The 14,575-nt window shown below is 35.4% G+C and overlaps 1 protein-coding gene across 1 annotated transcript; it reads right to left on the reverse strand.

Annotated features, from left to right (window-relative positions):
- Positions 1–484: 484 nt before the first annotated feature.
- Positions 485–13,807, reverse strand: Mst84Da (Male-specific RNA 84Da). Its single transcript, XM_089220769.1, has 2 exons — positions 13,611–13,807; positions 485–725 (listed from the first exon to the last, which is right to left on the reverse strand). Exons 1-2 carry the CDS (start codon positions 13,671–13,673, stop codon positions 624–626), a joined length of 165 nt encoding a protein of 54 aa, XP_089076895.1. The 5' UTR covers positions 13,674–13,807; the 3' UTR covers positions 485–623.
- Between the last annotated feature and the right edge of the window lie 768 nt (positions 13,808–14,575).

The raw sequence follows: 14,575 nt of genomic DNA on the forward strand, positions 1-14,575 counted from the left end.
TCCCTTTTTCACCACCTTTTTCAACCACGTTTTATACATAACTAAATACACTAATATATAATTTTTTCAATCCAGCATTAGTATTTTAAATAAACTTATTACTGTCTTAAAGATTTTAATATAAGCGAAGTATACAAATTATTTTGGTAAACTAACCGTGGTTAAATTATAGGTAGATCTCATTTGGTGGTAACGGATATTGGTGGAAAAGGGAAAGATACACTTTTGGTGGAAACGGGTATTGGTGAAAAGGGGAAAGGTCTACTTTTGGTGGAAACGTGTTACGCACATCTTATTAAATGGGTGAAAACCAAAATATGGCCATGTCGCCAGGAAGTATTGTATCGATATTGTAAAAAGAGATTTCGTATTTTTTATTTAATTTTTATTTACTGTTCTAACACTTGAAATTCATATTCGTAATCTAAGTAATTATACCAAACAAATCAAAATATTCAAATCAACAAACTATAAAAATGTGATATTCATTAATATTCATCGTTCAATATAATTTTGTAGTTAAAAATTAAAATAATCAATCGTTATCAGATCTATTATCATAGTTCGGTTTCGTTATGTCGAGTTTTACCAAGGTGGCAAGATCTTGATAATTGTGGTTTTTTTCAGCAACAACCGCCGCCACAACCGCCACAACAGCCTTTACATTTTTTACCGCAACCACCACACGGTGCGGACATTGATGTTTGGACGTACATCGTTAATATCTAAAACCATAAATAAGAGTATATGTATACGAATAACGATTTTGAATGGAGACTGTCTGTCAGCCTTATGTTTTATTAAATATTTATATAGCTTATTAGAAGTGTATTGTTCTATATATATAATATGGTAAGTTGAACTAATTTATGCCAAACACATCTGTTGCCGCCATAAATTAATATAATACAATATAGTAAAATACTATCGGTTACGGAGGAACAGCCGATCGACACAATCACACACATACACAAACACTCGCGAGCACCAGCCGTTATTTTTATATTTATTTTGTTTTAATTATATTTTGTGTCTTGTGAATTATATAATATTATGCGAATCGAGTATCGGCGCGTTATCTACTGCCGCCGGCTCACCGGTGCGCGCAGCTTAACACGGCCGCCGCAATGTTGTTCTCCTCCGTCCGTCGTCGTGATGCTAGGCCGTTGCGAATAATATATTCTTTTTTATGCACGAATTGCTATTTCTTGTTATTAACTTATAATTATTTTTTGTCATATTATTATACCTTTTATATTTGTTGCGTGAATTTATATACGCGTAATCGCCATATATTTTACTTTATATTATATACGTGTGCGACATTACTAGTCATTAATTTCATTGTAATTATATTATATTTATTGGGTGTGAATTTTATTTAGTGTATATAGGCTTAGGTAGCAGCTGGCCAGCAGTGCACCGACAAGCCGTGAGTTATTGTTTATTGTTATTTTGTCGTGCCAGAAGGGCCGCGTATTATTTTTATATTACAATTTTTCTATATAAGCTTACAGCTCTGATAGCTACCTAATTTATATATTTTATTCTGTTTGGTCATAAGGGCTGTGCATCTATGTAACAGATTTTAATTATTATACTTATTTTTACTCTGTTGGGCCAGAAGGGTCAAATTATTATATATTTATTTGTCAACCATAAGGGCTGCACATTTATAATTGTATATTTATCTTGCTTAGCCATAAGGGCTTGATTTATTATTATTATATTATTAAGTATTGTAACATCTATTCTGTTGAGCCAAAAGGGCTATGTAATTTTTATATCAATTACCCGAGCTTTCAGCTCTAACAGCTGTTTTTATATATTATAATTGTGTTATTGAGCCAGAAGGGCCTTAACTACTTTTTATTATTTATCATATACCTGTATACTAATATTTTATTCTATTCGGTCATAAGGACCATATAGTTATCACATTTGTTTTTTTATACCTTTTAGTGTGATTTTTTATATAATTACACTTTTTTCATATCTATATACACCTTTTATACCTGGTTTTGCCGAACCGGCATTTTGGTTTATTATATACATTTTTTACTTGTTGGGCCAAAAGGGCCGTAATTTGCTTATTTTATTATTATATCATATTTTATACCATATTTGCATTTGAGTTACCATTATTTATTATAGAGTTACCTATTCGTCTTAGATTTAAGTATACACACAAACATATATACAAACTTACACACCACCACATTACATAGCTCACTAGTATTTGCGCGGCGAACCCAACCAATTCTAGTTGAGCTATATACAACTAACACAAATTTACAAAGGTCGGTCGGTGTGTTAGTATAATACTTATTAAGCGCGAAGTATTTTGGTAACCGGGCGCACGGCCTATTATTGTTCGTTCCCGGCCCATACATTATGGTGACCTCGACGTGATATTATCTTATTTTATTACGTATATTTTATATATTTTTAAATCCTATATTTCTGTGGTATTTTTAATTGGTATATTTTATAGTTGCGTAACTGCATAGTGATTAATATTTCAATTCTTTAATCTATTATCTTTTATTGCGAATTATAAATTATAAATATTATTATCAATTTATCGTATATAACAATTTGCATTTTAATTTGATATCGCATTATTTTTGATACTAGATCATATTTATTTTGTTGTATGCGTGTATTCAAATTATATTTATTATATATATATTGAGCTTTCTAATAAATTATTAGCATCTGTCTTCGTTACAATCATGGTACTCGACGAATCGTCGCAGAAAATGCTAACGGACCTCAAAAGAAAGCGGGGCGTCATAAAGGCATCGTTAAAGCGAATAATAACATTTGTAAACAAATTTGATCCCGTCGAACATGCAATTTCACTCCTCGATTTTCGACAAGAAGAGCTTCCGCAGATAAATCGAAAGTTCGATGCTATTCAATGTGAAATTGAATTAATCGCAGTAGATGATATAGAAGACGCTGAACAAGAAAGAGAAAAGTTTGAGGCTGATTATTATAATATAAGATCCCGTATACAAGAGCTAATAAATGCAGAAAGACCAACTAGTGCGACAGGACAGAATGTGTCATTTGGAAACACCTCAATTAGCAATCGAGTGCAACTAGCTCCAATACCATTACCCAAGTTCAACGGCAACATTCAAGATTGGCCATCATTCTACGATGTTTTTAAGGCATTGGTTCACCACGACGAGTCACTATCAGCTGCACAAAAGTTTTATTATTTGAGATCGTGTCTAAGCGACCAAGCGTTAGACTTAGTGAAATCCATCCCGGTTAGTGATGGTAACTATGAAGCAGTATTACAAAGGCTCAAACAACGCTACGATAATAAAAGCTTGATTATACAATCTCATATCAGGTCAATTTTGGATTCTCCAAGGATAGAAGAGGCATCGGCTAGTTCATTGCAAGAATTACATTCTCATGTTTGTGCACATGTAGCAGCATTACGAGCAATAGAGCAACCAGTAGAACACTGGGATGCTTGGCTAGTTACTATTGTCATAGATCGATTTGACAAGAACACTGCACATGGATGGCAGCTACACCAAAGAAATACAGAGCTACCAAAATTTAAGCAATTGGAGGAGTTTCTATCCAGTCGATGTGTAGCCTTTGAATCATCGGAAGCAGCAGCTGGGCATAAAAAGGATATCAAAACTAATATGGCTGTTGAAGCAGCAAAGAAAAGTAGTGTCAAACATTCCGCTACTGAAGCAAGGCGAGCTTTAGTAGCATCTACCGAAACTGTCTCCTGTCATTACTGTACCAAGCTGCATAAATTATATAATTGTGAAGATTTCAAAGCAGCTCCATTAAACGCACGCCTTTCATTTGTTCAAGGAAAAGGAATATGCTTCAATTGCTTATCTTCGGGACATATGGCAAATACTTGTAGATCCACTTACAGGTGTCGAACGTGCAACCGTAATCATCATTCATTATTGCATTTTGAAAAGAAGGAAAAAACAGAAGAGAAGGAGCAGCTCAAAGGAGAACAACCGGATAAAGGTCAAACACCGTCTATCTCTGCAATCCTTGTGTCTGCACCTGTACCTGCAGAAATCGCTAGGGTTAACTCTCACGTATTTCTTGCGACAGCTTTAGTTATAGTTCGAGATAAAAATGGTGGACGGCGCCAGTGCAGAGCTATCTTGGATAGCGGTTCCCAAGTCAACTTTGTGTCAAAAAGATATGCAAATCTATTACAACTAACGTGTAAGAAGTCTTTATTACCAATAAGTGGTATTGGAGACAATCGGTTAAGAGCAAGGTCATGTAGCGAGTTGAAGGTTGAATCAAGAACGAATGAATTTAGTATTAATATTTCTTGCTATATATTGCCTAATATAGTCGGAGAATTAGCGTCTTGTACAGAACCGGCAGGTGGATGGGGTATACCAGGGACTATGGCTCCACTTCTGGCTGATCCGGATTTCCATCGACCTCAAGGTATCGATCTGCTTATTGGAGGTGGCTCGTTCTTTGATGTTTTGGGAACAAAAAAAATACCACTAAATATAGGTTCAGTCACATTACATGAAAGTAGCTTCGGATGGCTCGTAACAGGAGAACTTTCTAACTACCATACATCGACACTTTTCTCAATGGGTCAACCAATAGAGGAAGATTGGAAGGTGCTCAGCAGCATTGAAGATACAAGCTATGGCCGAGCATCAAAAGCGAATAAGAGATGTCAAGAAGAGCAAGAAACTCTCCAACATTTTAAGCAACACACCATCCGTGATGAGGAGGGACGTTTTATCGTACGGCTTCCCACCAAACAGGCAATCAGTGAATTAGGGGCTACATTACCTATGGCGACCGCACGTTTTTTGAATGTTGAGAAAAGATTACAACATGATGAGCATCTGAAGGCCGAGTACATACGATTTATGAACGAATATATTGAAATGGGACACATGGTTCAAGTAATGGACGATTCAGTTCAGACGCGGAATCCCTTCTATCTACCACATCATTCTGTAATAAAAGCATCAAGTTTAACTACAAAGGTCCGAGTGGTTTTCGATGCCTCTGCCAAAAGTACATCTGGCATATCTCTTAATGATGTCTTGAGGTGTGGTCCAGTTGTTCAGCAAGATTTATTTTCAATCCTCATTCGCTTCCGCAAGCATCAATTTGTCTTAACTTCGGATATAGAAAAAATGTTTCGCCAAATAAAGGTGGCAAGGGAAGATTGGGACCTACAAAGAATTGTTTGGAGATCCAGCCCTGAAGAATTACTACGGTCGTACCAGCTAACTACAGTCACGTATGGAACAACTCCTGCCTCATTTCTGTCAACCTACTGTCTTATAGCACTCGCCAAAAGTGTTGAGAAGGAATTACCGAAAGCTGCAAAGGTGATTGCCGAAGATTTCTACATGGACGATCTAATGACGGGAGCCGATACAGAGGATGACTGCTGTCGGTTGCAAATAGATGTTAGCTCAGTGCTAAACTCAGCAAAGTTACCATTAAGGAAATGGTGTTCCAACTCTGCATTTGTTTTGCGAAACATGTCCAAGTGTGTTGACGATCCTTTGTTCGTATTAGATATAGGAGACGATGACACGGTCAAGTCACTCGGGTTGCAGTGGAAACCAGTCGCAGACCATTTTCAATATGACATCGTAGCAAGATCATCAGAAGGTGCGTTATCGAAAAGAGCTATACTCTCTGACCTGAATAAAATTTTCGATCCACTTGGGTTCCTGTCGCCAGTTTTAGTGAAAGGAAAAATATTCTTACAACAGCTGTGGTCTATGAAGATAGACTGGGATGCACGGCTTCCGGTAGATATTCAGCAAAGATGGATTCGTTTTTATGATGAGCTTGAGCAGCTAAAGGAATTTTCCATTCCCAGAAAAGCTATTCCCGAGCACACCGAGATTATAGATGTACATGGATTTTGCGACGCCTCGGAGGAAGCATATGGAGCCTGTATCTATATTCGTACTCAGAGCGGCGATGGAGAATGGTATTCCAGACTTCTATGCGCTAAAACTCGAGTGGCCCCACTAAAAGGCAGCACAATCCCACGCCTTGAGTTGAACGGTGCATTATTATTAGCGGAGCTGGCCCAACGAGTTGCTGAGTCATGGCAAATCAACATTCATCAGTTCAAGCTTTGGACGGACTCAACTATTGTACTAGGGTGGTTAAATAGCCAGAGCAGCCGGCTAAAAACATATGTTGCAAATCGAATAGCTCAAATCATGGATGTTACAGATATCAACCAGTGGAACCATATAGGAACACATGAAAACCCAGCGGATATCCCTTCAAGAGGTTTGGGGCCACGGGAGCTTTTAGAGGCAAAATTGTGGTGGAAGGGGCCCACCTGGTTGGAAAAGAATGAGAAAGATTGGATCTTTAATCCAATAGTCAACACGAATGAAGAGCTACCTGAAGTACGTAAAGTGAAACTAGTACTTGTAGCAAACAACTCAGTAAATGATATATTAGAACACTACTCAGAATGGAACCAAATGCTACGAGGAATAGCTTGGCTAACAATCTATTCAAAGTTCCTGCGTAAGAAGATCAATGGACCTCAATCTTTAAGGATACATGACTTGAACGAAGCGAGAAAAACGGTGCTAAGAATGGTTCAAGCTGAGTGCTTTAGCAAAGAGATCTTTTCGCTAGAAAAAGGACAAGAAGTACCAAGAAATAGCAAGTTACGGAGTTTGAATCCTTTCCTGCGCAATGGTTTAATACTGGTGGGTGGAAGACTCAACAATTCAGACATGGCGGATAAACATAAGCACCCTGTGGTATTGCCTGCCGCTCATAAAGTAACCCGTATGATATTTGAAAAATACCATCTGGAGCTTCTTCATGGAGGACCTCAACTCTTGTTGTCTGAGGTAAGGCGTTTATACTGGCCACTGCTGGGTCGAGTAACTGCAAGGTCAGTGGTATGGCGTTGTGTTAAATGTACGAGAGCGCAGCCACGTTTTAATCACCCAATGATGGCAGCGCTCCCAAGAGATCGAGTGCAGTGTACTAGACCTTTCACAGTTACAGGTGTAGATTTTGCGGGACCAATATATATTCGAAGTGGATTGAGACGCGTGGCAGCTAAGAAGGCTTGGATTGCAGTATTTGTTTGCTTTTCCACAAAGGCCATACATTTGGAGTTAGTTGACGATCTTTCGAGTAAGTCCTTTATAGCGACATTGCGTTGTTTTATGTCTAGAAGAGGAAAATGTGCTAAGATTTATAGCGACAATGGAACAAATTTTGTCGGCGCTCAAAAGGAGTTAGTTTCAATGATGAAGAAGGTTAGTGTTGACTTAGAGAAAGAAGGTATTGAGTGGCATTTTAATCCACCGGCTGCGCCCCATTTTGGTGGTATATGGGAGAGTGCAGTCAAGAGTATGAAACATCACCTGAAGAGAGTTATATCCGATCATAAGCTTACAAACACAGAAATGCGTACACTACTATGCCAAATTGAGGCTTGTCTTAATTCAAGACCGATGACCCCCCTAAATAGCGACCCTTCAGACTTGGCCGTATTAACCCCATCTCACTTCTTGATTGGAGGGGCTATGTTGTTACCGGATGAACCAGACATATCCAAAGAAGAGCCTAAGGGCCTACGAAGATGGCAGCTTGTGCAAAATCTGATGCAAACGTTTTGGAAGAGGTGGTCAAAGGAGTATTTACCGCAAGCTCAAATTCGTGGCAAGTGGACGAGTAAGAGCGTGCAACTAGCAAAGGATGATGTTGTAATCATAAAGGATGACTGTATGCCTCCAGCCAAGTGGAAGTTAGGTATAGTCGTGGAATTACATCCTGGCTCCGATGGTACAGTTCGGGTTGCCACACTAAGGACAGCAAACGGGACGCATATGCGTCGTCCAGTCATCAAGTTATGTAGGCTACCGACGGACAAGGACAACACAACAGTTGAAACCCAAGACTTTCAACGGGGGGAGAATGTTGCCGCCATAAATTAATATAATACAATATAGTAAAATACTATCGGTTACGGAGGAACAGCCGATCGACACAATCACACACATACACAAACACTCGCGAGCACCAGCCGTTATTTTTATATTTATTTTGTTTTAATTATATTTTGTGTCTTGTGAATTATATAATATTATGCGAATCGAGTATCGGCGCGTTATCTACTGCCGCCGGCTCACCGGTGCGCGCAGCTTAACACGGCCGCCGCAATGTTGTTCTCCTCCGTCCGTCGTCGTGATGCTAGGCCGTTGCGAATAATATATTCTTTTTTATGCACGAATTGCTATTTCTTGTTATTAACTTATAATTATTTTTTGTCATATTATTATACCTTTTATATTTGTTGCGTGAATTTATATACGCGTAATCGCCATATATTTTACTTTATATTATATACGTGTGCGACATTACTAGTCATTAATTTCATTGTAATTATATTATATTTATTGGGTGTGAATTTTATTTAGTGTATATAGGCTTAGGTAGCAGCTGGCCAGCAGTGCACCGACAAGCCGTGAGTTATTGTTTATTGTTATTTTGTCGTGCCAGAAGGGCCGCGTATTATTTTTATATTACAATTTTTCTATATAAGCTTACAGCTCTGATAGCTACCTAATTTATATATTTTATTCTGTTTGGTCATAAGGGCTGTGCATCTATGTAACAGATTTTAATTATTATACTTATTTTTACTCTGTTGGGCCAGAAGGGTCAAATTATTATATATTTATTTGTCAACCATAAGGGCTGCACATTTATAATTGTATATTTATCTTGCTTAGCCATAAGGGCTTGATTTATTATTATTATATTATTAAGTATTGTAACATCTATTCTGTTGAGCCAAAAGGGCTATGTAATTTTTATATCAATTACCCGAGCTTTCAGCTCTAACAGCTGTTTTTATATATTATAATTGTGTTATTGAGCCAGAAGGGCCTTAACTACTTTTTATTATTTATCATATACCTGTATACTAATATTTTATTCTATTCGGTCATAAGGACCATATAGTTATCACATTTGTTTTTTTATACCTTTTAGTGTGATTTTTTATATAATTACACTTTTTTCATATCTATATACACCTTTTATACCTGGTTTTGCCGAACCGGCATTTTGGTTTATTATATACATTTTTTACTTGTTGGGCCAAAAGGGCCGTAATTTGCTTATTTTATTATTATATCATATTTTATACCATATTTGCATTTGAGTTACCATTATTTATTATAGAGTTACCTATTCGTCTTAGATTTAAGTATACACACAAACATATATACAAACTTACACACCACCACATTACATAGCTCACTAGTATTTGCGCGGCGAACCCAACCAATTCTAGTTGAGCTATATACAACTAACACAAATTTACAAAGGTCGGTCGGTGTGTTAGTATAATACTTATTAAGCGCGAAGTATTTTGGTAACCGGGCGCACGGCCTATTATTGTTCGTTCCCGGCCCATACAACATCCATTTTGGTACGTCTACTGAAAAGTCGACCACACAGAGCTGACTTTGCGCTACATACAATGATACAATTTTAGTTCCGACATAAAATAGTTAAGAGGCCTAAATACAAGATTAGCGTTCCTAAAAATGGAAGTAAAATAGTTTGTTATTGTATTAATTAACCATACACCCAAACATAATAAGAAAATGAAGATTTTTATGCTGAGGTAGAATTTCTACTAGAAATTATAATAATAATAAAAAAAAAAAAATTGTACTAGGAGATATTAACACAAAAATAAAAAAAAGAGAAATTAAAATATGTAGAACATATAAATATATTCACGTACATCTTCATAGCAATCCTTGTTGATATGGGGGATAATCCCCCCCCCTTGACATTTTTTTTTTAATAGGTAGTTAAGTTGTCTCATTTTCTGTATTTATCAAATATGATATTACTTTTAAGTATGTCTGCTTTCTAAATGTTCTATTCGTGCTTATTGTACCACTCTGATATACTTTTTTTTCATTTTTTTTTATTAAATAAAGTCTTACTGACGTATGTCATCTTAACTTAGTGTTGAATAGATACATTTTTTTTTACATTTGAAAATAAATAACAATTAGTAATAATAAGAAAAATTACTACCTAGTAAAAAAAATACAATCGGCTACGTTTTAAAGTATTTACAAATCAGAAGAAAATTAAAATTAATAATCATAGTTATAACAACAGGTCGTGTGGGCGTCCACGCTTGAGTCTGCGTACAGAAGGTGGATCACTTAGTCTATAAAATTTCGCACTATGAACAGAATTGATGAGTTTGAAGAAGTTAATTGCAAATTTTTTTCGTGCACTCAGTTATTACTTATTAGTTATTATGGGTAGTTGGAAGTCTTTGTGAAGACTTATATTACTTACATTACGTACAAACCATGAAGCATTAGAAAATATTATCCGGACTTTTGATTGGAAAACTTGAATTTTTTGTATTTTAATTTTTTGTCCAAAATTACACCGTATATATTTTATATTTGGTGACCAAGGAATACTATTACCGTACAATTTTAAATTACTAGGAGTTTTGGGGCGCCGGTTGAAGAAGAGTACCGCTGTACTCTTTTGAGGGTTTAATATAATTTTCTATTTATCTCCTAATTTTTAAATTGCATTCAAGTGGGTTTGAATATTTTGGGTTATTGTTTCGGCGTCTTTAGCACTTAAGTATATAGCACTGTCATCAGCATAAAGTGCTACTTCAGTATTATTCGTTGTTGGGAAGTCCGAAACGTATAGTTTAAAAAGTAAAGGTGAAATTGTTGAACCTTTTGGTACTACTGCATTAATTTGTTTAGTTTCCGATGTGGTATCGTTGATTCGAACTTTAAAGCAGTGATCGGAGAGGTAGGATTTAATTAGATTATATATTGCAGTTGGAGTGCTTAATGTTTTTGATTAATATAAAAGTCCGTGGTGCCAGACCCGATCAAAGGCTTGGACGACATCTAAGAAGGCTGCACCTGTATGTAGTTTTTTTCAAATCCATCATTTATATGCACTGTTAGGCGAAGAAGTTTTTGAGCGGTGGATTGGTTTGATTTGAATCCAAATTAGAAATGCGGGATAGCATTTATTGCATTTAGGTAATTGGTAAGCCTTAAGTGAATATTTTTTTCAAATACTTTTGAAACTGAGGACAGAAGGCTTATAGGTTTGTAATTGCTAGCGTTAGAGTTGTCTTTACCTGATTTTCTGAACAAAATTATTGTGTTATTGTAGCTAATTTCGATTCGGTTGGAAAGTAACCGATTTTTATTAGGGAATTGAATAAGATGGATAAGTATGTTATCGCTTTCTGGTTATATTTTTTAGAATATCGAGTCCACGTGAAAATCGTGAAAAAACGCGAAAGTAAAAATCGTGAAAATGTAATCAAGATTACGGTGTTGTCAATATCAGAAGACAAAACTATGGATATCAAGACTAAATAGAAGCAGCGAAGAATAAAGAAGAATGGTAGGGAATTTTTATTATGGCAAGATGACCTTAAAGCCTGAATAATATCTGCAACGTATATACGTATTATATAATAAAAAGTGTAAATAATATTATTTTGTTTTATTTATAACCTGTATCCACAGGTTAAATGCTTACAATTAGCTAAAAGTTAGTCTTAATATTTTGAAAATATTAAAGATTTGGTACAATGATAAATAAAGCAAAAGTGGAATACCTCAAGTTTATACGGTTACTATTTTTTTTTTTTTTAAATCACAAATTAACAAAAATTATTTAAAAATCATACATCATTGTAAAATAAAAACATTCATTGTCCTGCTTAGAATATAAAAAAATAAAACCAGAAACCATTCAATTATAATAATAGGATGACTATTGGACATATAAACTAAAGTCATATAGGTCGATCTTACAGTCGTAGGTTTAACATGTCTTGAATCTCAAAGATTTTTTTCCAACCGTTCATTTTTGTTATTGATAGGTATTATTTTCCAGATTGAAAAATCTTAACACCGATAAGTTTTTTGTCAACAAACGTACAAACAATAATACGTTAATAATAAAATGATAATACAAAATCATGTTTTTAGAAAATATAAAAAGCAAAATAGTTCATTCATTAATATTCTCAAATTAATTTTCATCTATGCAATTTATGTTTTACTGTCGAAGGGCTGAAAAAGAAAAGGATAAACGGGATAGATAGATAAACAATTTAAATTACTGACTTAAACAATCAAATTATATTTATGGGCAATTGTTGCAGTGCGAGCGATGTGACAGGGTGTAATCACAGGAAAGAGTTCAAACCGTTTTAAGATTTTTAGCCGGGTGTAAGGAGCCGGGCAAACAACTGTTTACACAAACTGAAAATAAAAATCTCATATTGATGTATATGTATGAAATAATATGTTTTCAATGGTTTGTTAATTGCGTGAAATACATTGTTTTGTGCCTTCCGTCCCATAAGATTTTTCAGCTATTATAAATTATTCAAAAAATATCAAAAAACTAATATTAATGTTATTACCGAACGACACGGACTACGAATCCGAAGACACTATTGGACCATATTTGTACTGATACCTACCACCACAGCGTTTTATTGCTTTTAACCCAATCATTATGTTCAGTGTCAAACATGGAACACGGTCAACGGTATTTTCGAGTCCTCTGGGACCGCATCGACTGCAGACAGCCGGTCTCAGACAAGCCACCGACATGGTGCGTGACGTATGGGAATAATTCATGAGCCTTTAATTATTTTTTTCCATTAAACAAGCCATTTTATTATTATTTAATTTTTTTCACACGCCAAGCACGTAGTATTATTTAAAATAATATAATTTATAGACGAAACACGCGTGTTCGAATGACCTATACTCATCAGCGGATTTATTAAATGTCCACTAGTATACACCTCTTGTACGAAATAGGTATTCATTTTTTTTTTTCATTTCACTAATTTTTTTTTTTCGTAGTGCTAACCTAATTCATTTTTACTGTTAAGGTAAATTGGATATCGAATAAAAACAATTGTATAATATTTGTTTATCTCACATTAAGATTCGAACTGAGACTGAGATTAGGTTCACCATTTGTCGTTTTCGGAATTGGACTCGATTTACTGAAAAATTCACTTAACTCGCCAAAAGTTTTCAGAATATTTCAAAAATATTCCAGCCATATAATAATTTCCAAATTGTGATTCTGATATCGAATGTTCATAAATGTTCGAATGACTATAGTAACGTTTTAAGATGTATTTAAAAACATGCCATGCAAAATTAATGCTTCGAAGACTCAGGAGAAGTACTTATGTTTGATTTTCAACCATATTTTATCAGGCAACAAGTTTTTCCACACAACTTTAATCTTGTTATTAATCAATAATCATAATGTTGTTTGACTGGGTTAACTCATCTGCACTTTAGAGTGTATTTCACGATACAAACGTCCAGCAATATAATAAATCTCTTATAATTCCGTCAGCAAATTTAAATAAATAAATCCCATTTCTAGCATTGGAAAACTACGATGACTCACACGCAAACACTCGTTATTGTTAATATATAAATTGTGTAAAATGGGTGTGTGTGTGTAAAATTGTTTTTGTACACTGCTTAACTTACCATGGCCACGGCGACCAGCGTCCACTTCCGGATATTGCGGGTGACGGTAACGTGTCGGCCCATATCACTTCCGTCCACCACGGTTGCTATACGGCTTTTCGTGTACGCAAACGTACTTACGGGCACATACGTTTGGTATGTTCACAAACAGTACGGATGATATTATGCCCGACGACCTTCAGCTAACCGGATATGTTTAATGTCCCGGAGCGTATGCACGCGCGCGTTTTATATCCGCGAGACATGGGCTTATTGTGCGTAGGTACATCAACACAATATTGTCGCGTCAATAATACCTACGTCAATATTGAAAATCGCTGCGGGCTGTCGCTCAAACGTTATGGATTCGGATCGCAAGTGTCACTTCATTATTGAATGGTCCGGTGGATCGATTTTGGTTCAGGTAAGCTTGAGCGGTGTTCAAATCCCGGACTTAAAACATCTGAACGAAACGTCCGTCCGACATCGGTAAATCCACTGCAACAGCGATTGATCGCGTGCAATGAAATGTTATAACATTATATTAATTCTTAAATGCAAATATTCGTAAATATTCCACATACAATTTTCATTTTCGAATTTGAAATATTTAAATTACATTTTAATATAATATAATAGGTATTTTCACGGAAACGAGCGTATGTATGACCAGCAAAGGTACATTTTAATAAATCACGTGTATTTTTGTATGAGAAAAATGCAGGTGATTTATATTTAATGAGCTAGTGTCTATAATATTGTATAATATTCAGGTATTATTTTTCACCTAAATAGTATCAAATAAAATCAAAATCGAAATAATTTGTTCAAGTTATTAGTTTATTACTGTATTGTGTGGATAGTGTTATTGTATGAAGGTCACAATGTCGACTGTTGCGTAACGTAACACAAACATAAAATCATATCGATTTAAATCCCATGTAAGTGTATCCAACTATAATATTTGCATATACTTGTGACTGTCT

The sequence above is a fragment of the Diuraphis noxia genome, unplaced genomic scaffold (genome assembly GCF_037042655.1).
Source record: "Diuraphis noxia isolate RWA-SAM2 unplaced genomic scaffold, SU_Dnox_SAM2 contig0002, whole genome shotgun sequence".
Lineage (NCBI taxonomy): Eukaryota > Metazoa > Arthropoda > Insecta > Hemiptera > Aphididae > Diuraphis > Diuraphis noxia.